This window comes from Delphinus delphis, chromosome 6, assembly GCF_949987515.2.
Source record: "Delphinus delphis chromosome 6, mDelDel1.2, whole genome shotgun sequence".
Taxonomy (NCBI): Eukaryota; Metazoa; Chordata; class Mammalia; order Artiodactyla; family Delphinidae; genus Delphinus; species Delphinus delphis.
This window is the reverse complement of record NC_082688.1, coordinates 88970834-88993640: the sequence shown is the minus strand read 5'-3', so window position 1 is coordinate 88993640 and position 22807 is coordinate 88970834. Positions and strand designations below refer to the sequence as shown.

Genomic DNA, 22807 nt, shown 5'->3' with positions numbered 1-22807 from the left:
AGAGTGAGGGAGCACAGACAGGTTCCTTACTCTGAATTAGGAGCCAGCTCTATTCTAGCATCCTGAAATGATCATGGATGCCCAAAGCATGCAGCAGCTGGGTAGGGGGCAGGGGAGAGCCTGCTACAGAATGCCTTGGGAAAAGATCCCTCAGAGCCAGGCCCCCTCCCCATCTCACACTCAACAAAGAGCCTGACCACCACAGGTGAGGAGGGAGGACCACTTTAGGGCAAAGGATGCTGGGCCCAGAGTAACACTGCAGCACCTCTCGGTTCCCCCCTCCTCCTATATCCTTGTTGCCACCAGCAGAACTCAGCAATTTGGGACACAGACAGGAGGCCTGGGACCTGCTGTCCTCCCTGCACCTTAGGTCTCCCAGGCCTGGGGGCTCCCTCCAGGGCTCCTGGGCAGCTCAAATTCCAGGTAACTCCTTTCTCTTTACAGAGCTGACCCGTGCCAGCATGCTCCCGGGTCCCCTGAATTCTGTCCTCCTCTGAGGACTGAGCATCAAGGGAAGTCCATAGATCGTGTGAGGGAGGGTGGGCTGTCTCCAGCCAGGAGTAAGGGGGAAAGGGAAGTTGTATTCCAGCCAGAAACTCAGTCGGTAAGGTAGGAAGGAGGAGGGAACAGGAGGAACCCCCCACCCCTGGCTGCCCCCTGCTCCGCTGCTTATCAGATGAAACTTAGAGCCAAGTAGTTGCTCCTCGGCCTTCTTAACCAGGAAGGACGTCGTCCTCCTCCTCGGGGTCCCACCTCACACCCAGAGGGTCTCCCAGACCTGCCTTCCCCCTGTACCCCCAGTCCACATTCTCCCCGGGGAATCCCCCTACCCACCTTCTTCCAGGTGACAGTCTCCTAGCCCACCTTCTCCCCTGGAGGGGTGTCCCAGTCCACCTTCTCTCCCTGCAGGTCCCCCGACCCACCTTCTCCTGGCAGGTCCCCCGGTCCCTCTTCTCCCTCAGCAGTGTTCCCCCGGCCCACCGTCTCCCCCGGCGGTGTACCCCGGCCCGCCTTCCCCGCGGTCCCCGGCCCGCCTTCCCGCGGCGGGAGCGGCGGCCCAGGCTGGCGGGCGGAGGCGGCGCCACCCGGGGCGCTGACGTAGAGGCCGCTCGGCGGCCGGGGGTCCCTTCGGTGGGGCCGCGGCTCTCCGCCCGCCGCCCCCGCGCGTCCATTCCCTTTTGTGTCCCGCGCGCGGCCCGTCCCCCGCGCACACTCGCGCCCTGCGCCCCGCGGGCCGGCGGGCGGCTCCCGGCGCGGCCCTGCACCGCGCGCCCCGCTTTGTGTGGACGCGCCAGCCGGGTGCGCGCGGGCTGTAGTGCGCCCCCGGCCCCGTCCCCGGCCCCGGCCCCGGCCCCGGCCCCCGCCCGGCCCGGCCCGCCCGGCCCGACCCGGGAGCGCAGCGCGGGCCGAGGGGCGGGCGGGCGGCGCGGCGAACATGGCGACGGTGCCCGTGTACTGCGTCTGCCGGCTCCCCTACGATGTTACCCGCTTCATGATCGAGTGCGACGCCTGCAAGGACTGGTTCCACGGCAGGTGAGCGCGCAGCCGCCCGGCCCCGGCCCCGGCCCGCGGCCCCCGGCCCCGGCCCGGCCCGGCGAGCGCCCCGCAGGCCCCCGCCCGCCGCCTCCCGCCGGCCGCGCGCCCTTTTGTGCCCGGGGCGGGGGCCGGGGCTGGGCGGGCGCCCCTCGCCGCCGCCGCTCACAAAGCGGGCCCGCGGGGGGCCGCGGGTAGGGGCCGGGCCGGGAAGTTGGGGCGCCCGGCCGGCCGGGCCGCCTGACAGCGGGGCCGCGGAGGCCGGGCTCCCGAGGCCCAGGCCCCGCGCCCGCCGCCTCCCCCGCGAAGTTGCAGGAACTTTCCCCGCGCGGGCCCCGGAGAGGCGCGAGTGGCGGGTTCGGACGCCGGCGGGGCTGGGACGGACGTGGGGCCCGGCCAGGTGGCGGCCGACGCGCCCACCCTCCGCCGCGGCCCGGAGCTCCGGCACCTCGTCCGGGCGGGCGGGACCCCTGCCCGGCCCCAGCAGGGCTCCTGGACCCGGCCGGCCTGCATGTCCCCGGGCGGGAGTGCGGGTGACAGAACGGTGTCTCTGTGTGGGTGGGGGTGTTGTGACTTTGCTGCCTCCTCCCTGGCCATCACATTTCCCCATTCCCCTCCTCTCTGTTTTCAGACACAGGCCCACCCTGGTTTTCACTTGACCTTATGCTCTCAGAGGAAGATGGGGTGGGGGGAGGTAAAGCTTGGCCTTTGCCTGTGACCATGACCTGGCCCTGTGCCGAGTTTTCAAAAGCCCGAGGCCCCTTCCCACCCGAGGCCCCTTCCCACCCAGAAGTAAGTGGAGGAGGAGGAAGAGGAGGTGATACTGGTGCCCAAACTGCTCCAACAGGTTCTCATGTGTTTGGGCCTCAGCGGGACCGCCAGAGGCTGGCCGGGGTAGTGTACTCTCCTATGCTCCAGTCTTAAACCCAGCAGGAGCAGGGCTGGGGGCAGGAGATGGGTTTGTGGTGGTAGGTGGTCCCTCAACCCCCAGAGAGGAGAGCCTCCCCCTGGCTTTAACTGTGGATGGGCCAGTGGCCCTTAAACATGGACTGTGGTGTCTAGTCCTGCCAGTTTAGATGTGGGGAGCCAGGCAGCCAGATGTGACAGGGCTCGCTCAGGCTGATCAGCACCAGGCCTGATTCCCAGCTCAGCGCCTGTGACGGTGACCCCAGTGAGGATGGGTGGGACTCCATGGGACAGGGACTCCCACTGAAATCTCCTGGGCTTCCTGGGCTGCCTTTCTGTGGATGTCCAGGGTTGCAGAGACCCCACAGAGCAGAGGAGCCCAGAACACTGCTACTATGCACACCCACCAGTTGGCATCCTCTCAGAGTTTGTGGCTGGATCAAGGGTGAGAGCTGCCATGTGATCCTTCATGGCTCCTCAGTTCCAGAGATACTGAGAAGCGGGCCCTGAGTGCCACGAAAGTGGTAGGGCCTCTCCCTCCTCCCCACCCCCACCGGGGGCCTGCAGAACTCCCTAGGTGCCCAGGCTGGGGGAGTGTGAGCGCCTGGGAGGACCCTTGTCTGGCTGCCCAGGGGCCCTCTCCTCTGGGTGGGGAAGGCAAGACCAGTTCTGAGCTAGACTTTGAGAAGGGAGGTAGTGGGTGGGAGGAGTGGGGGAGGTAGGGAGAGACCCAAGAATGCGGGGCAGGCAGGGGAAGGGGGCTGAGGGCTGGCCTGAGGGGCTGGTGGCATTTGCTTGACTGGCTTAGGCAGAGGCAGGGAGAAAGATGCGTCCTGACACCTTAAAGGGGATGTTTTTGGGAGGTCTTATTTCTTTATTTCTTATTTTTCATGTGAGGTCTTTGATTTGATCTGATATACGCACAGATCATTTTGATCAGCACAGATTCATTTCCACTTATGTGGGGTCGCCCTAGGGTCTGAAGGGGGCTGTGCTTTCCCCCTGCCATGGGGCACATCTTCTCTGCATCTAATCAAGGGTCCCTTAAGGAAGTGAGTGAGCCCTGAGGCCAGAACACCTCCTGTAGTCCTTAGTCCCCTGGGTGGCTCAGGGGAGGTGCTGTGGTGGGGGAACACAGGGTCAGGGGTTGGGACCTTTGTGGGCAAGGCTGCATGCGGCCCTCACAGCCCTGGGCAAACCCCCCACCTCTCTTGGTGTGGCCCTTCTCCACTGTGACAGGAAGGTGGGTGACAGGATCCACATGTTTCCAAATCTGATATTCTGGATGGATGGCCCTCCACTCTTTCCAGATCCGTGTATCATTTGTACTGTTGTTTACTTCATATTCAACAGCTCAACTCACTTTTTAGAAGTTTGAATACTTTGTAACTTCTTATTTTGAGAGAATTTTAGACCTAAAGAAGAGTTAACAAAAAAGGTACAGTTTCCTTCTATCCCACACCCTGCCTCCACTGAAGTTAACATCTTATCAAATTATGCTGGAAGCATGGAAACTATGCTGAGGCAGAAACACTAGGACAGTACTGCTAACCAAACTCCAGGCCTCGGGCAGATTTATTTAGTTCTAGGACCCCATTTCAGTCTTGTGTCTCCTTACTCTCCTGAATCTTTCTTTTCCAAGGAAACTTCATATCATTCCCTGAAGTAGAACATTAGTATAACTTGCCATAGACAGTACTTGTAAAAATAAACATAACTGTGAAAGTAACAGGCTCCCTCTTGTTCCACCTGTGACCCCTCACATCCCTACAATGCACCTCATTTTGGATGGATTGGAAGGGGGTCTCTGAAGTTACTTTCACTCACAGTGGCCCACTCTTTGCTGGTAGGACTCTAGCAGCATCTCTGGCTGAGATCATGGTCGGGACAGTCCCCTTCTAGGGGAAGAACCTGCTCCCAGGATGTGTCCACCTCGGCAGGAATCTTTGAGCAGCCTGACCACCCCTCCTGGCATTCTTTGGGGAGGTCTCTCCGCTGGACTGTGCTGGCACTCATTCAGCCAGGAAGTCAGGAGCTCGTGTTCCACCCCATCTTGACCATGGCTAGTCACTCCTGGGGCTGGGATACCCTGTCAGCCTAGTCTGCCTTCACTGGCACCTGCTGTAGTATCGCCTGGGAATCGGCTTTGACTGGGAGGGGATGGATTTTGCGGCTGGTTGTCTTCAGAGCTGTCTTATCTGTGTGTTTGATAGGGAAGCACGGCACTACTCAGGCATTGGGACACTTCTTCCCCAATTAGGGGGCCACAAAGCCACTTAGGGACAAGAACTGGGGGGCTTCTCACGACTGTGTCTTCTGTCAGACCCCGTGTGTCCTTCCACCCCTGCCTTCGGCAAGGCATCTGACCACGGACCAGTCACTCTAGGGAGTGACCTGGGCCTCTCACCTTGTCACCATCTTGATGTGAAGAGTCTCTGTCTGTGGGAAATAGGAATGATTCTGTTAAAGTATCAGATATCCTGAAGCTTCCTGGCCCTCTTTAAGTTCCTGTTGTATTAAACTTGAAGGGTTTTTGGAAGCATAATCAGTAAAGTTGATTTTAAAGAGTTTGAAAGCTGAAGGTGCTGTACAAGTCCTTCAGTGGCAGAAGTTTCATTTATCCCTCAGTAAGTACTATGGGGTGCATGTTCTGTGTGGGGTGCAGTGCTGGCCCTGTGGGTTCCTGGGGTAACAAGGCAGCTCCCTTGCCTCTTACAGGGTGTTTTCTATGGGAGTCAGACTTGTGGATCAGGAGTTCCATGCCAGCCTGGGGAGCTGTTTCAGAGCCCTGAGGAAGCACTGTTTGGGGCAAGGAAGCTGCATCAGGGACGGCCTGCAGGTGTGGCTAGGAGGCAGGAGCCACAGTGGGGGCTCTGAGCAGAGCAGCAGTGGGAGGGGACTGAGGATTTGACAGGGTCCTTCTGGCTGCTGTGGGCACAGTTGGGGAAGAGGGTGGGGAGGGACAGGAGCCTTTGTGCAGGTGAGAGGTGACAGGCAGGACCTGGGGGTGGGGACTGGGGTGTGCAGAAGGGGTCGAATTCTGCAAGTACTCAGAAAGGTGGGCTGACTAGACTTGCCTCGTGCAGATCCCCTCTGATTCCTGTGTGTTTGTCCTTCCACCTGGGGTCTGCCTGCCCTCCTCTCCAGGGCCCTATCTCTGTGCCCATCATCCCCAGGACTGGTTGGCCTTTGTGGGCTCTCGCTGTGTCTTTCACTCCACCCAGCCTTAAGCTTCCTGGGGCAAAGCCTCTTCCTGAGTCCTCGGCCCTCACGGCTGCTCAGTACCACAGAGTGAGACTGTTGGCTGGCCCTGTTGGCCAGCAAAGTGTGCGCACTTGGAGGGAAAGGAGGGCCTGCCAGGGGGTCAGGCCTCAATGTCGCAATCTAGGTGATCAGAGCTGACAAATAAGCCTTCCAACCTGAGATCCCTTAATACTGGGGGAAGTACCATTCACATGGCGATGGAGTTGTGACGTGTCTGACGTGGTTAGGAATAACGGTTCATCATTTTTAAATGAGGAATTCTCACTGTGTGAGTTTAAGAAGTTCCAGAGGAGGTTGGGGGAGCGTTCTGCCAACTTACAGAGGGCAGAGCAGATGTCCCCTGTCCATTGCTCCTTTCCAAATGAGATGAATCTCAAAGGAAGCGACTTGGAGCTCGTGGTGATCACCAGAATGTTTGCTTTTATTGAAAATATTGGCCCAGAAACATGCTTGGTGTGAGCCTCTGCACTGCAGCCCACATTTGTTTGGGGCTGCTTTGGCTCAGGTGCGGCTGCAGTTGGCCTGAGATCGGGCAAAGATTTGAGGTACTTCATGTGGACCCTGCCACTGCTGGGTACCCAATCCTCTGGGGCCATCCCCTCGCCTCTGTGCTCGTGGCACCTGGCCATGTGGCAGGGCCTTTTTCAAAAAGAATGAACAGATTTGCTGTTGGGAGGGAGCATTGGCCAGAAAATAATGTTCCATGACAAAGTGTGCTAGGAGAATCTAACTCCTAAGATTCCGGTGTGGGTAAGGCAAAGCCGTCAATTGACTTCTAAATGACTGATGTGACTAATAGCGCTGCGGGGCTCACACTCAGGCTGGCCTTTATGGCATCAGGATTAGTTCACAGTTATCCTCTTTATTGGTTCTCAGAGCTACCTGGGTGGTGGGCCAGGTGGGCCACCTTGTCCTCCCACTTCAAGCAGATGAGGAGGGCGTCTCGTCTCCTCACCTGCAGCAGGTGTACGTACCTCTGCCAGGTGCAGGGACAGAAGTGGCGTTTGGCATATTCTTGGCGGAGGGTGCTGAAAACCCCATTACTGTCCACGGTTTTGAAATGCTATGTGGATGGAAACATCTTCTCAGCAGGAAGGCCACATCCGGTGCCAAGTAGGGAAGCTGGGCCCTCTGCAGCACCCTCTGTGTCTCAGGTGTGCCCAGTGTCCCGCTGGCTTCCCACTGAGAGTTGTGCCTCCATCCCTGCACCTCTCCTTCTCTGTCTCACTCCATTTCCATTCCCGTACTTCTGCCTGTCTTGGTTCTCAACTTTTTGGTTTGGTGGGAAGTGAGCCTAACCGTGCTCTTTGGAATGGGGCTTGGCCCTCTGCTTCAGGGTGCAGGGTCTCTTCACTTCCACCCAAAGTGCTGGGTCATCCGTGGAAAAACATCTGTGGAAAAACATAGTTAGAATTCCAGCCAGTGACTGGCTTTGACCTCAGAGCATAAGAACTGAAGGTCCTGTGGTTTGTCCAGGCAAATGGTGAAACCCGCCTTTCATCCTTTTTTTAAAATTTAGGGTGAAATTCATATACCATGAAATTAACCATTTTAAAGTGCACAGTTAATAGCATTTAGTGCATTCAGAATGACTTGCAGCCATTATCTCTATCTAGTTCCTAAACATTTTGGTCACCTCAAAAGAAAACCCATTAAACAACTTCCCTGTCCCTCTTCCTCTCAGCCCTGGACAACCACCCATCTGTTTTCTGTCCCTGTGGATTTATCTATTCTGGACATTTCATATAAATGGAATCAAACTATATGTAACATTTTGTGTCTGTCTTCTTTCACTTAGCATAATGTTTTTTAGGATCAACCATGTTGTGGCATGTATCAGAACTTCACTGATTTTTTTATGGCTGAATAATACTCCATTGTAAGGATATACCACAGTTTGTATATACATTCCTTTGTTTATGGATACCTGGGCTTTTTCCACCTATAGTTATTGTCAGTAGTGATGCTGTGAACATTTGTGTACAAATATTTGTTTGAAGACCTGTTTTCAATTGTTTAGGGCATTGCTGGGTCATATAATTATTCTATGTTTAACTTTTTGAGTAACCAACAAACTTTTCCACAGCAGCTGCACCGTTTTACATTCTTACTACCAATGCAGGAGCAATCCGATTTCTCCTCATCCTTATCAACACTTGTTGTTTTCTATTTTAAAAATTATGGGCGTCCTAGTGGGTGAGAGGTGGTATCTCATTATGATTTTGTTTTGCATCTCTGTAATGACTGACGATGTTGAGTATGTTTCCATGTGCTTGTTGTCCATTTGCATATCTTCTTTGGAGAAACGTCTGTTGCAACAGTTTGCCCATTTTAAAATTGGGTTCTTTTTTTTATTTTTGAATTTTAAGAGTTCTTTATATATTCTGGACACTAGACCCTTATCAGATACAAAATTTGCACATATTTTTCCATTTTGTGGGTTGTCTTTTCACTTCTGTGGTTATGCCCATTGATGCACAAACATTTTAATTTTGGTGAAGTCCAATTTGTCTTTTTCTACTGTTGCTTATGCTTTTGGTGTTATATCTAAGAATCCATTGCCAAATTTGAGGTCATGAAGATTTACCCCTTTGGTTTCTTCTAAGAGTTTTATAGTTTTAGCTCTTGTATTTAGTTTTTGACTCATTTTCAGTTAATTTTTATATAAGATTTGAAGTAGGGATCCAACTTCATTTGTTTGCATGTGGGTATACAGTTGTTCCAGAACCATTTGTTGAAAAGACTATTCTTTCCCTATCAAAAGTCTTGGTAGCCTTGTTGAAAAATATTTGACCATATACATGAGGATTTAATTCTGGACACTATTCCATTCCATTGGTCTGTATGTCTGTTCGTATGCCAGTACCACACTGTTTTGATTACTGTAGCTTTGTAGTAAGTTTTTTTTTTTTTTTTTAATTGCGGTACGCGGGCCTCTCACTGTTGTGGCCTCTCCTGTTGCGGAGCACAGGCTCCAGACGCGCAGGCTCGGCAGCCATGGCTCACGGGCCCAGCCGCTCCGCTGCATGTGGGATCTTCCCAGACCGGGACACGAACCCATGTCCCCTGCATCGGCAGGCAGACTCTCAACCATTGTGCCACCAGGGAAGCCCTGTAGTAAGTTTTGAAATCAGGAAGTGTGAGACTTCCAACCTTGTTCTTTTAAAAAAATTATGTTGACTTTTTGGGGCTCCTTGCAATTCCATATGAATTTGAGGATTGGCTTCTCCATTTCTGCAAAAAGGGCTGTTGGAATTTCGACAGGGATTGCATTGAATCTGTAGATCGCTTTGGGTAGTATTGACATCTTAGTATTACGTCTTCTGATTCATGAGCATGAGATGTCTTTCCATTTATTTAGATTTAGGTATCCCCTGATTTCTTTCAGCAACGTTTTGTAGTTTTCAGTGTACAAGTTTTAAATTCTTGATTTAGTTTATTCCTAGGTACTTAATTCCCTTGGATGCAATTGTAAGTGGGATTGTTTTTGTAATTTCCTTTTTGTATTGTTCACTGCCGGTGCTTTTACCCTTTTTATTAAAAAAAAAATCACCCTTTAACATGTGGCAGCTGACTTTCCAGAAACAGACATGTGTGGGGTGTGGGTGTTCATGCACGTGCTGGGGTGTGCACACACTCAGCTGGGTGCTTGTGGATGTCCTGTGTCCAGAGTGTGTGTGCATGCCCTGGGGGGGGGGTGCTGCTTTCCTTTTTAATCTTAAGTGTTTGTTGAGCCTTGCCTATGTCACATCCTGGGCTAGGCATTTTTCATACACATGTGTTGGGGGGTTCCTTCTTGTATTGCGTGGGGGTCGCCATGCAGGTCTTTATCTCCTTTACCCTGACTGTTGAGGAAGCTGCCACTGAGTAGATCAGGGCCCACTGCTGGGCATGTATTGCACATGGCCTTGCTGAACTTCCCACTGCCCCTGAGGGCTTGGTGGTGGTGGGCTGCTCTGATTGGGAGGCAAGCAAACTGAGGCTGGAGAGATCAGCTCCCTGAGGTTAACACTACAGCATGATAGGCTGGGACAGCAGCAGTGTGTGTGTCCTGGAGCTCCCCCTGCCAGCGCCCCTTCATTGATGTTAATGACAGGGGACAGTGCCCAGGACCCCAGAAGGCAGGAGGTCCCAGTGAATGCAAACCTGTAGCATGGGTCGGCACTGCTCCTTGGGTTGAGCAGGACATGAGGGCAGTGAACAAGCCTCTGGGATGGTAGCCCAAGCTGCTGACTAAACCGTGAGCCTTATGCTGGGGTGGGCCAAGTGCCTAGGAAGCTTTGGGCACAGTCTCTGGCCTGGGTCCTTCAAGTGTGGTGCCGTTTTCTGCTTCACACAGAAGTGCAGAGTGGAACTCATTTCTTCTTGTGCCCTACACACCGTGGGCTGGGCACAGGTCCCATGGTGCCGGTTAAGTGTGAATGGCTGGATGGGCTTTGGAGAGTGCCCTGGGGCCAGGTCTGAGCTCACAGATACCTACCCTTGGGACAGCCAGACTTGGGCTGGCAATCCCAGACTGATGTACAACCAGCCCAGCTACACGAACTCTGATACTTGAAAATCATCTTGTAACTTTGTGAATTTGCCTCTCATTTTATCCATCCCCTTAGAACTACCCCCCGAGTCAGAGTCTGAATGTGAATTTCAGGGAAGTTGGGCTAAGTGGGAAGGGCAGTGAGAAAGTGCTTCTTGGGGACACGAGCGTGTCCCAGTGAGGCACAGGACCCTTCCCTGCCCAGACCCCATCTCACCACTCTCCTGGGCTGACTTGCCATCAGCTGGAGAGATGACACAGATTTAGGGGTTCAGCTCCCATTTCCTGCAGAAGAGACTGAGGCCTGGTGCAGCATGACTTTTGGCACCCTGGAATAATCAAGAAACTGCAGCCTGATCCAGTGTGCCTCCCAGATGAACAACGCCCAGGGAGGTGTGCAGCGAGCTCCCCAAACCCTGTGGGGAGGGGGATCCCTCAGCACTGCATGAGGCAACACAGTGGGTGTGCATCAGAGCTCGGGGTGGGTTCTCACTAAACATCCTTCTGCTGACATTTGCAAAACTCCAGGATTATTTGCCATTGGTGCTTGTAGAGTTTCTTTCCTGGAAAGTCTGACATAACTATGGCTAATCTCCCAGCTGTTTTGGAGCTATAGCTTGTAAAAAAAGGGGCACCTGGGACGGTGAGGGGTGTTTCTTGCCTCTTGTTTGCTCCCAGCAACAGATACTTTCTGTCAACACCTTGTCCTTTCAGCAGCTCCCCAAGGGCACTAGACTTGGGTCTGCTTAGGAGACTCTGGCTCGGAGAGGGCCAGCAGCCAGCCTGGGTCACTGGCTGATAAGTGGCACATGCGGCTTTGCCACTCTGACTTCCCCTTGGCAAGTTCGAAGTCTGCCAGGCACTGCTCTCTCCCCATACTTCACCCATGCTGTTGGAAGGTGGAAGTCTTAGCTGCTGTTCGGCCTCCTGGTTCTCATGGTACTGTGTTATCATGGTGACCTTTCGATCCCAGTCTGGGTGCTTGTGTAGCCGGCCCCCATCTGATCCTGGTACTGCCCCTGGGCCTCTCCAGCATCCCCCTCAGCAACCTGGACCCCTGGCTGCCAGGGCGCCTGCCACCTGCCCACTGTACAAGCATCAGGCATTTGCATTTCAGTCCTTGGCTCCAGATGTGGAGGTGGACAGGTAAACCTGGGGGTGGCTCACTAAGTGAGGGTGGGGCATCTTTGTGAGTCTAGGGGCCGGTCATATCAGCCCCCCGTTCACTGAACCACAGCTAGGTGTGGGATTAGAGCTCTGAGGACCTTTTACCTGGGTTCTGCCCCAAAAGACAGGTACAAATGCTTTTCCCGTGTTCTCAGTCCAGTTCTGCCCAATGTGCGCTGTGTGGCCCTCTCCTGGCCTTGAGATGTCCCCTCCCAAGTCCCATAGCCACTGCCCCAACCCCGACTCTCTAAAATCCCTATGGGGCCTGAAGGTAATGCTGGGCAGAAGTGAGGGAGAGACCCTGGAGCAGGGAGCCATGAAGCCACTTTCCCAGGCCCCCCATGCCGTGTCCCAGCCTGCCCATCCCATGCCCTTCTCCAGCTCCACAGGGCACGTGGTTCCTTTCCTTTCGTCCACAGATGATGTGACCCTCTGGTATAGAAGGTGGGTGTTGGTGGGACCAGAGAGCACCACATGGCTCTGCTCATCCTTGCGCTCAGCGGCTGAGCTCCGGAGGTGCAGCCGTCCCAGCCTCGGGACTGTGAAAAAACCAAGTGCTGGATTGAAGCTTGGAGAATGAGGCAGGCAGATTTGCATTCAATTTGAGAAACAACTTTTTAATAATTGAAACTGACCCCAGGCTGGACACGTCTGGGGAAATAGTGTGTACGTTAGAGTAGGGTTTCTCAGCCTGGGCTCTGTGGACATTGGGCCCAGAAAATTCTTTGCTGTACAGGATGTGGAGCAGCATCCCTGGCCTCTGCCTACTAATCCGGTAGCACCCGCCCCCCCCAGCTGTGACAGCAAAAGTGCCTCCAGGCATGGCCGATGTCCCTTGAGGGACACAGTTGCCGCCAGTTGAGGGCAAGGGGCGACTGAACTTCTGCAGAAACATATTCACCTTTATTGGGTAGAAAGTGGAGCTTCTGACCCCTTTTCTTTTCTTATGTTTATTGTGATAAGGAATAACTGCATTTATTCACTTCAAAATAGTTAATTGAAAAATTTGCAAACGGAACACTAGGACATGGGTTTTTAAAAAGGAGTATGAAAGAATATGTAGTGAAAAGCTGTCTTCTCACCAGAACCAACTCGATGGCAGCCCCTTAGGAAAAACTGCAGAGAGATTTCTGTCTAGACAACGTTTGTGTCAGGCAACCACCCCCCCCCCCCTCTTTTCTCAGGCACATAGGCACACAGACACACGTTGCGGGCATGGCTCTGCCTGGGACATGGTTCTCAGACAGGGCTCTGTTGTGTGGGCTGCGCTCAGGGATGCGTTTTCCCCGTCTCCTCTGGCCTGGTTGGCGTTAAGCTTGTTTCTCATCTGGAGCAACTGCAGTTTTGCCCAGGGAGCATCCTGGTACATACGGTTACGTGTGCATATGGGCAAATTTATCTGTTGGATACATTCCAAGACATAAAGGTGCTGAGTTGAAGGGAAGCATTTCAGGCTTTAAAATCGCCAGATAGGTTGTAGAGATTTCTCTACACACTGGCGGCACATTTTCTGAACTTTTTGATCTTTTGTCAGTTCAGTCTGGAAGGTGAAAAATTGTATCTCACTATGGTTTTGTAGTGCAGTTTTTGTATTATATATTATTATATTATCATTTCAGTTTGTAGTTGTCTAATTATTAAGCTCACTCACTTTTAAATCCTTTTCTCCCTACAATTGTGGGATTTTGTAAGTGGCCCAGATGCTTTCTAATAAAGACAAAAAGAGCAGGTTGAATCTGAGAAGTGAATGAGAGGCAGCCTTCCTCTGGTGGGTCTGGGCAGCGGGGGGCACTCCCGTCCTCTCCCTTCTCCTGCGGCAGCAGTACTCTGAGCCCCTGCGAACCTCCGGGGCTGGCAGAGGGTGAAAGCTCACTTGTTTGCTAAATATCCCCTCTCCCTTCCTTTTGAGTCTTACTGTGAAGTCAGCCTCATTTGCTTTTATTTTCTTCATAAACTTTTATTTTAGACTTGTTTTAGGTTTATAGAAAAGTCCCAGCCATGGTAGAGTTTGTGCATGCCCCGGCTCAGTTTACCTGATTGTTAGCATTTCACATCACTTGCGTACCCTGGTCACAGCCCTGGAGTCCATGTCGCTCCATTGCCATGCACTTCCTACCCCTAGTCCTCCCCACAGAGCCAGGTTTACTGGAAGCCTTGCACACCCATCTGCTCCAGTTGTGGTGGCTTCTTGGACCCCTTTGTCCTCTGATCCTGACCCTGAAGATCCTTCAGGGTTTGTGTACCTTTGAGGAGCCATGTCTCCAGCTCGTGAGGCCTCCCCCCAGGCACCTTCACACATCCCTGAACCTAGGACCCCAGCCCCAGTGAGGGCACCCTGACAGCTCGCGGGGCTACCTGTGACCCCGTGAGGGAGCTGAGTGTCACCCAGCAGCCCTGCGGTGGTCCCTGCAACACGGACATGGGGCGCTCTCCACGTGGTCCTGATCACAAGGGCTACCATTTAGGATCATGGTGCTGGTTCCCTTTCACAGTTTCTTCTAGATCTCAGACTTGTATTGTTTTATTAGATTTCAAACTACTCTTTGGAAAAGAAAGATGTAATTAGAGTGCTTTTTGCACTGCCTCTCTGAAAAGCTAAGAGAGCAGTTCCCCGCTCCCCCGCCCCCACTCTTACGCTCTGCCTTAGGGGCCAACATTACCACCATCCACTTGAATGGCTCCCGCCCTCCGGCCACACTACTGGAATAGGATGTGCGAGTTGGGCCTCCCAGGGAAGACTTGGTCCAAGCCCCTCTTTCACAAACGAGAAACAGAGGCTGCCCAGCAGTCTGTGTCCTTTCTCAGCCTGGTGCTCTTTCCAGACCCTGGGGTGTTCCCCACAGATGGGCTGGAACCCTCTTGGTTGGTTCTGCCCTTGGGGAAGCCCCCCTGCCCCCAGTCCTGAGCAGCACACGTTTGAGTGCGGGAAGCCCTGTGCCTCCTGTGATTCGGTGAGTGACGACTGTCGGCCCCCATTCCAGAACACCTCGCTGTGTGGCCGGGCTGCCTGTCTGCAGTGGGAGGCTGTGACCAGCTGGCCTTGAGGTTCTGGGGTCAGGAGGAGGTGGCCTGATGCCTGTCCTGGTAGAGGCCTGCCCCGCTCTGGGGTCATCCTGCCGGGGCCTCCCTTCCCTGCCTGCCCATTTGCCTTTTCCGCAGGACCTCTGTGTCACCGGGGCGGCCCGGCCAGCTCTCCAAGGTCCCTTGTTGGAACCAAGGATCAGGATCCAGCCCATCTTCAGCTGCCCTCAGAGCTGGCCACTGGAGACCTGAGGGGTGGCAGAGCTGGGCCTGGTTGTCTCCTTGCCACTTCCCCCCCAACACTCCGGGGTTCCAGGATTCAGATTCATTTTAAACTCTTGGGGGAATCCCTGCGCAGACGGTCCCTGTGATGAGGCCGCTGGTCTGGATGATGGCACGTGGTCACAGAGCCTTGTTGTACCAGCGTGTCCCCTCTGGGAGCGCGCAGTCACCTCCCGGCACCGGCCTGTTCACCGTGATCTGCACACACTGTCAGTTAGTGAAGGAAAAGGCTCTTGGCGAGGTCACCCAGCAACACTTGGCAGCCTGCCATTCTTACCCGTCGCTTGGCAAGAGAATCCTTCAAGGCCTTCCCGGAAGTGTCCTGTCTGTCGGGGGGAACTATGGACAAGGCCTAATGCTGTGCTTGCGGGTATCTGTCAGTGTGAGTGTCCCTGGGATGGACGGAGGGCTCTGGTGCCCTCTGCACAGTGAGGTCCAAGGTATGTGTGTGCCTCATCTTGTCCTCAGGACCCGCTCCATGAGCCAGGCGAGGTCCCTGATTTAGGGATGGCAACATTGATGCTCAGTGTTCCCAACTCACCCCTAGGTTGGAGGTGATCAAGCACAGCCAGTGTCCTTTCACCACACTCCCTGCCCACTGGTCATGCTGGCTGCTGTTGAAGTGTGCCTTGAGGCCCAGCTTGTACCAACCTAACCTCATGGCCCCCGTCTCCTCTGGGATAGGGTCCATCAAAAGGTGCTCACCTCAGGGGGCAGCAGCACATGTCTGCTCCAGGCCCTACACCTTGCATTTGTGCCTCCTGGGAGTCTGGGGCAAGGGCCCGCTGGAGCCCATCCAGGTTTCAATATCCTGATCTTTGCTTTTCTTGTCCTTTATGGTTAAAAAGGGAAAAAAAGATAAAGAACAGATATTAGAATGTTCCAGCAGGATAGGACCTTGGAGCACACCAGTCGCTCCTCCCTCCAGATATAGCAGCAATTGGGACCACAGCCTTCCCTTCATTCTGGGCTGCCCCCTGTAGGAGCACAGTTTGTTCCCAGGCCCCACCTCTAAACACCCTCCAAGTTGTTGCCCGCAGGAGTGTGGTAGGGGCTGAGGACAGGGCCCTCACCTCTCTTAGTCTAGAGTGGTATTTCTGTTAACATGACCTTGGATTGCATTTGCTCTCAGGTGAAATTTGTCTTCCCAGCCACCTTGTGAGTCTCTGGGGGTTTTATCCAGATGGAAGGCTGTAATTCCCAGAGCTTCCTGACAGAGGTATTTGCTCTATAGCTGCATACAGTTGGTTTCCCTAGAAACTGCTGGAATAAATACTCCAAAACCTGCTTCTGATTTTTAAAGAGACCATGCCATTTATCTGGAATATCTATTAAAAATCCACTGGAACAGGTTCAAAAACATGTGAAGAGATATTTTGAATATTCATTTAATATATCAAGGATTCTAGACTCTTAGATGATAGAATTGAGGGGAGGATTAAGTAAACTATAATGTACTCACAATAGGAAATTATTCAGTCATCAACAGTGATGTTTATGACAAGATTTCAATGATACGGGAAAATGTTTATGCTATAATGTTAAATGGGAAAAACCCCCAAGATTCTACGTTGTCTATATAGGATGTTAGTTGGTTTGAATCAGTTAAAACAGAAGACATGCTGGGAGCAAATGTTAGAGGGTTGAGAGTGGTTTTTTTCCTGTTGCTTTCATACTTATCTCCACTTTCCAACTCGTTTTCCAGGAGCATAATATCACTTTTATAATCAGAAATAAAATAAGCATGAAAATGAGATTTCAGAGTACAGAGGTCATCCTGCCCTGCCTCTCATTTCACAGGTTTTGTGGACTACAGGTTTTATAGACACTTGGGCTTGAGTGTCTCCCACTGCACAGCCGCCTGGAGGCAAGGGTGAGGGATGCTTTCTTTAGGACCCTTGACTCTAAGGGCCCTTCTGGCAACCCCTCTTCAGATGTCACCCCCCACCCCAATAATGCACGCTAGCCTAGCCTGCGGCCTGTCTGCTGAGGAGGGGCTCCGTCAGCCACCCAACAGCCCCATCTGCCCCAAGCATCTTTCTGCAAGTGGAGCTTTAAGTCCCATAGGACCCTGTCCAGTCAGAGGCCCCCTTTGGGATCATCCCAGGGATGAGGCCTCAGGCTAATGGGTTGAGGTTGGGCCCCCCCACCACTCCCACCTAACTAGGAGCAGTGACTGAGGCCCCATGACCACTTCCCAGAGCAGCAGGACCATCCTGTTACCAGCTACACTCAACGCCGGAGTGTCCCACCCTAGGTGGGGACCAAAGCATATGGCCAGCTTTGGAGGACAGAGCCTGTAAGCCAAGCTCCTCCAGGTCTGTCCTCACATTCCTCTCCTGCAGACTGGCAGCTAAGCCCCTAGTTACTGCATTCCACATGAGAGAAGAAAAGTGAGGCCTCAGTGCCACAAAATGTGTGGTTTGCAAGGCTGATGGGGGTGTGACACAAGAGGGGGCCCTTGGGGAGATCCCAGCAGACACCAGCCTTACAAGACATGCTGAAGGCACAGGCCAGCATAGATTAGTTCCAGTCTGAGAAGCTAAACACTGCTCTATAAACGGGGAGTCCTCCTTCACAGAGCTTTAAACCATTACTTACAGATACTAAATGATTACTCAAATACACTTGGATACTTACAGATACTAAATTATTATTTACAGATGCTCCACCTAAAGATAAAAAGTAGAGTAACCTAAGGCCAAAAATATGGGGAGCCACTTCCAATCGGATCTTCTTTAGGAATGACAGCAAAGAATTCTGAAAATACAATGTAAGCCTTGAGAGATTTAGGATTTGATGTTACAGAAAATATTTCCTGGCCACATTCATTGTGTGACCATTCATTTTCAAAATGCTCATTCTGGTGGCACTGGGTCGGAGGATGGAGAGAACTATTAAGAACACTGTAATTTCTTCTTGAGTCAGACCTGCCATGTGGCTGACAGGGTCTTGGTGCTCCGGGCGGGTGTCAGGCCTGAGCCTCTGAGGTGGGAGAGCCAAGTTCAGGACATTGGTCCACCAGAGACCTCCCGGCCCCACGTAATATCAAACAGCGAAAGCTCTCCCAGGGATCTCCATCTCAACGCTAAGACAGAGCTCCACTCAATGACCAGCAGGCTACAGTGCTGAACACCCCATGCCAAACAACTAGCAAGACAGCAACACAACCACACCCATTAGCAGAGAGGCTGACTGAAATCATAATAAGTTCACAAATACCCCAAAACATACCACCAGACGCGGTCCTGCCCACCAGAGAGACAAGATCCAGCTTCATCCACCAGAACACAGGCACCAGTCCCCTCCACCAGGAGGCCTACACAACCCACTGAACGAACCTTACCCACTGAGGGCAGACACCAAAAACAGTGGGAACTACAAACCGGCAGCCTGCGAAAAGGAGACCCCAAACACAGTAAGTTAAGCAAAATGAGAAGACAGAGAAACACACAGCAGATGAAGGAGCAAGGTAAAAACACACCAGACCTAACAAATGAAGAGGAAATAGGCAGTCTACCTGAAAAAAAATTCAGAATAATGATAGTAAAGATGATCCAAAATCTTGGAAATAGAATGGAGAATATGCAGGAAACGTTTAACAAGGATCTAGAAGAACTAAAGAGCAAACCAACAGTAATGACCAACACAAGAAATGAAATTAAAAATTCTCTAGAAGGAATCAATAGCAGAATAACTGAGGCAGAAGAACGGATAAATGACCTGGAAGATAAAATAGTGGAAATAACTACCGCAGAGCAGAATAAAGAAAAAAGAATGAAAAGAATTGAGGACAGTTTCAGAGACCTCTGGGACAACATTAAACATACCAACATTTGAATTATAGGGGTACCAGAAGAAGAAGAGAAAAAGAACAGGTCTGAGAAAATATTTGAAGAGATTATAGTTGAAAACTCCCCTAATATGGGAAAGGAAATAGTCAATCAAGTCCAGGAAGCGGAAAGAGTCCCATACAGGATAAATCCAAGGAGAAACATGCCTAGACACATATTAATCAAACTATCAAAAATTAAATACAAAGAAAAAATATTAAAAGCAGCAAGGGAAAAGCAACAACTAACATTACAAGTGAATCCCCGTAAAGTTAACAGCTGATCTTTCAGCAGAAACTCTGCAATCCAGAAGGGAGTGGCAGGACATATTTAAAGTGATGAAAGGTAAGAACCTACAACCAAGATTACTCTGCCCAGCAAGGATCTCATTCAGATTTGACGGAGAAATTAAAACCTTTACAGACAAGCAAAAGCTAAGAGAATTCAGCACCACCAAACCAGCTTTACAACAAATGCTAAAGGAGCTTCTCTAGGCAGGAAACACAAGAGAAGGAAAAGACCTACAATAAAAAACCCCAAACAATTAAGAAAATGGTAATAGGAACATACATATCAATAATTACCTTAAATGTAAATGGATTAAATGCTCCAACCAAAAGACATAGACTGACAGAATGGGTACAAAAACAAGACCCGTATATATGCTGTCTACAAGAGACCCACTTCAGACCTAGGGACACATACAAACTGAAAGTGAGGGGATGGAAAAAGATATTCCATGCAAATGGAAATCAAAAGAAAGCTGGAGTAGGAATTCTCATATCAGAAAAAATAGACTTTAAAGTAAAGACTATTACAAGAGACAAAGAAGGACACTACATAATGATCAAGGGATCAATCCAAGAAGAAGATATAACAATTGTAAATATTTATGCACCCAAGATAGGAGCACCTCAATACATAAGGCAAATGCTAACAGCCATAAAAGGGCAAATCGACAGTAACACAATCATAGTAGGGGACTTTAACACCCACTTTCACCTATGGACAGATGATCCAAAATGAAAATAAATAAGCAAACATAAGCTTTAAATGATACATTAAACAAGATGGACTTAATTGATATTTATAGGACATTCCATCCAAAACCAAAAGAATACACTTCCTTCTCAAGTGCTCATGGAACAGTCTCCAGGATAAATCATATCTTGGGTCACAAATCAAGCCTTGGTAAATTTAAGGAAATTGAAATGTTATCAAGTATCTTTTCCGACCACAGTGCTATGAGATTAGATATCAGTTACAGGGAAAAAAATGTAAAAAATCCAAACACATGGAGTCTAAACAATACACTACTTAATAACCAAGAGATCACTGAAGAAATCAAAGAGGAAATCAAAAACTACCTAGAAACAAATGACAATGAAAACACAACGACCCCAAACCTATGGGATGCAGCAAAAGCAGTTCTAAGAGGGAAGTTTATAACAATACAATCCTACCTCAAGAAACAAGGAACATCTCAAATAAACAACCTAACCTTACACCTAAAGCAATTAGAGAAAGAAGAACAAAAAAACCCAAAAGTTAGCAGAAGGAAAGAAATCAAAAAGATCAAGATAAGAAATATATGAAAAAAAATGAAGGAAACAATAGCCAAGATCAATAAAACTTTAAGCTTGTTCTTTGAGAAGGTAAACAAAATTGATAAACAATTAGCCAGACTCTTCAAGAAAAAAAGGGAGAAGACTGAAATCAACAGAGTTAGAAATGAAAAAAGAGAAATAACAACTGATACTGCAGAAATACAAAGGATCATGAGAGATTACTACAAGCAACTCTATGCCAGTAAAATGGACAACTTGGAAGAAATGGACAAATTCTTAGAAAAGCACAACCTTCCAAGACTGAACCAGGAAGAAATAGAAAACATAAACAGACCAAGCACAAGCACTGAAATTGAGACTGTGATTAAAAGTCTTCCAACAAGCAAAAGCCCAGGACCAGATGGCTTCACAGGCGAATTCTATCAAACACTTAGAGAAGAGCTAACACCTATCCTTCTCAAACTCTTTCAAAATATAGCAGAGGGAGGAACACTCCCAAACTCATTCTACAAGGCCACCATCACCCTGATACCAAAACTAGACAAAGATGTCACACACAAAAAAAACTACAGGGACTTCCCTGGTGGCGCAGTGGTTGAGAGTCCGCCTGCCGATGCAGGGGACATGGGTTCGTGCCCCTGTCTGGAAAGATCCCACATGCCGCGGAATGGCTAGACCTGTGAGCCATGGCCGCTGGGCTTGTGCCTTCGGAGCCTGTGCTATGCAACGGGAGAGGCCACAATAATGAGAGGCCCGCGTACCACACACACACACACAAAAAAGAAAACTACAGGCCAACATCACTGATGAACATAGAAGCGAAAATCCTCAACAAAATACTAGCAAACAGAATCCACCAGCACATTAAAAGGATCATATACCATGATCAAGTGGGGTTTAGCCCAGCAATGCAAGGATTCTTCAATAGGTGCAAATCAATCAGTGTCGTACACCATATTAACAAATTGAAGGATAAAAACCATATGATAATCTCAATAGATGCAGAAAAAGCTTTTGACAAAATTCAACACCCATTTATGATAAAAACTCTCCAGAAAGTAGGCATAGTAGACATAGGAACCTACCTCAACATAATAGAGGCCATATATGACAAACCCACAGCCAACATCATCCTCAATGGTGAAAAACTGAAAGCATTTCCTCTAAGATGAGGAACAAGACAAGGATGTCCACTCTCGCCACTTTTATTCAATATAGTTTTGGAAGTTTTAGCCACAGCAGTTAGAGACGAAAAGGAAATAAAAGGAATCCAAATTGGAAAAGACAGAGTAAAACTGTCACTGTTTGCAGATGACATGATACTATACATAGAGAATCCCAAAGATGCTACGAGAAAACTACTAGAGCTAATCAATGAATTTGGTAAAGTAGCAGGATACAAAATTAATGCACAGAAATCTCTTGCATTCCTATACACTAATGATGAAAAATCTGAAAGAGAAATTAAGGAAACGCTCCCATTTACCACTGCAACAGAAAGAATAAAATATCTAGGAATAAACCTATCTAAGGAGACAAAAGACCTGTATGCAGAAAACTATAAGGCACTGATGAAAGAAATTAAAGATGATAAAACAAATGGAGAGATATACCACGGTCTTGGATTGGAAGAATTAATATTGTGAAAATGACTGTACTACCCAAAGCAATCTACAGATTCAATGCAATCCCTATCCAACTACCAGTGGCATTTTTCAAAGAAGTAGAACAAAAAATTTCACAAGTTGTATGGAAACACAAAAGACCCTGAATAGCCAAAGCAATCTTGAGAAAGAAAAACAGAGCTGGAGGAATCAGGCTCCCGGACTTTAGACTATGTTACAAAGCTACAGTATTCTAGACAGTATGGGACTGGCACAAAAGCAGAAATGTAGATCAGTGGAACAGAATAGATAGCCCAGAGATAAACCTGCACACATATGGTCACCTTACCTTTGATAAAGGAGGCAAGAATATACAATGGAGAAAAGGCAGCCTCTTCAATAAGTGGTGCTGGGAAAATTGGACAGCTACATGTAAAATAATGAAATTAGAACACTCCCTCACACCATACACAAAAATAAATTCAAAATAGATTAAAGACCTAAATTTGAGGCCAGACATTATAAAACTCTTAGAGGAAAACGTAGGCAGAACACTCTATGACATAAATCACAGCAAGATCTTTTTGACCCACCTCTTAGAGAAATGGAAGTAAAAACAAAAATAAACAAATGGGACCTAACGAAACTTAAAAGCTTTTGCACAGCAAAGGAAACCATAAACAAGATGAAAAGACAACCCTCAGAATGGGAGAAAATATTTGCAAACGAAGCAAGTGACAAAGGATTAATCTCCAAAATATATAAGCAGCTTATGCAGCTCAATATCAAAAAACAAACAACCCAATCCAAAAATGGGCAGAAGACCTAAACAGACATTTCTCCAAGGAAGATATACAGATTGCCAACAAACACATGAAAGGATGCTCAACGTCACTAATCATTAGAGAAATGCAAATCAAAACTACAATGAGGTGTCATCTCACAGTGGTCAGAATGGCCATCATCAACAAATCTGCAAACAATAAATGCTGGAGAGGGTGTGGAGAAAAGTGAACCCTCTTGTACTTTTGGTGGGAATGTAAATTGATACAGCCACTGTGGAGAACAGTATGGAGGTTCCTTAAAAAGCTAAAA

General features: G+C 49.9%; 1 protein-coding gene across 1 annotated transcript in view; it reads left to right on the top strand.

The window, feature by feature from the left end:
* Positions 1–1109: 1109 nt before the first annotated feature.
* Positions 1110–22807, top strand: part of PHF2 (PHD finger protein 2) — a 94560-nt gene continuing 72862 nt past the window's right edge. Inside the window, exon 1 of the mRNA XM_060015029.1 lies at positions 1110–1533. Within this exon, the coding sequence (XP_059871012.1) occupies positions 1436–1533 (98 nt within the window). The 5' untranslated portion in view covers positions 1110–1435. The remainder of the gene's footprint in view (positions 1534–22807) is intronic.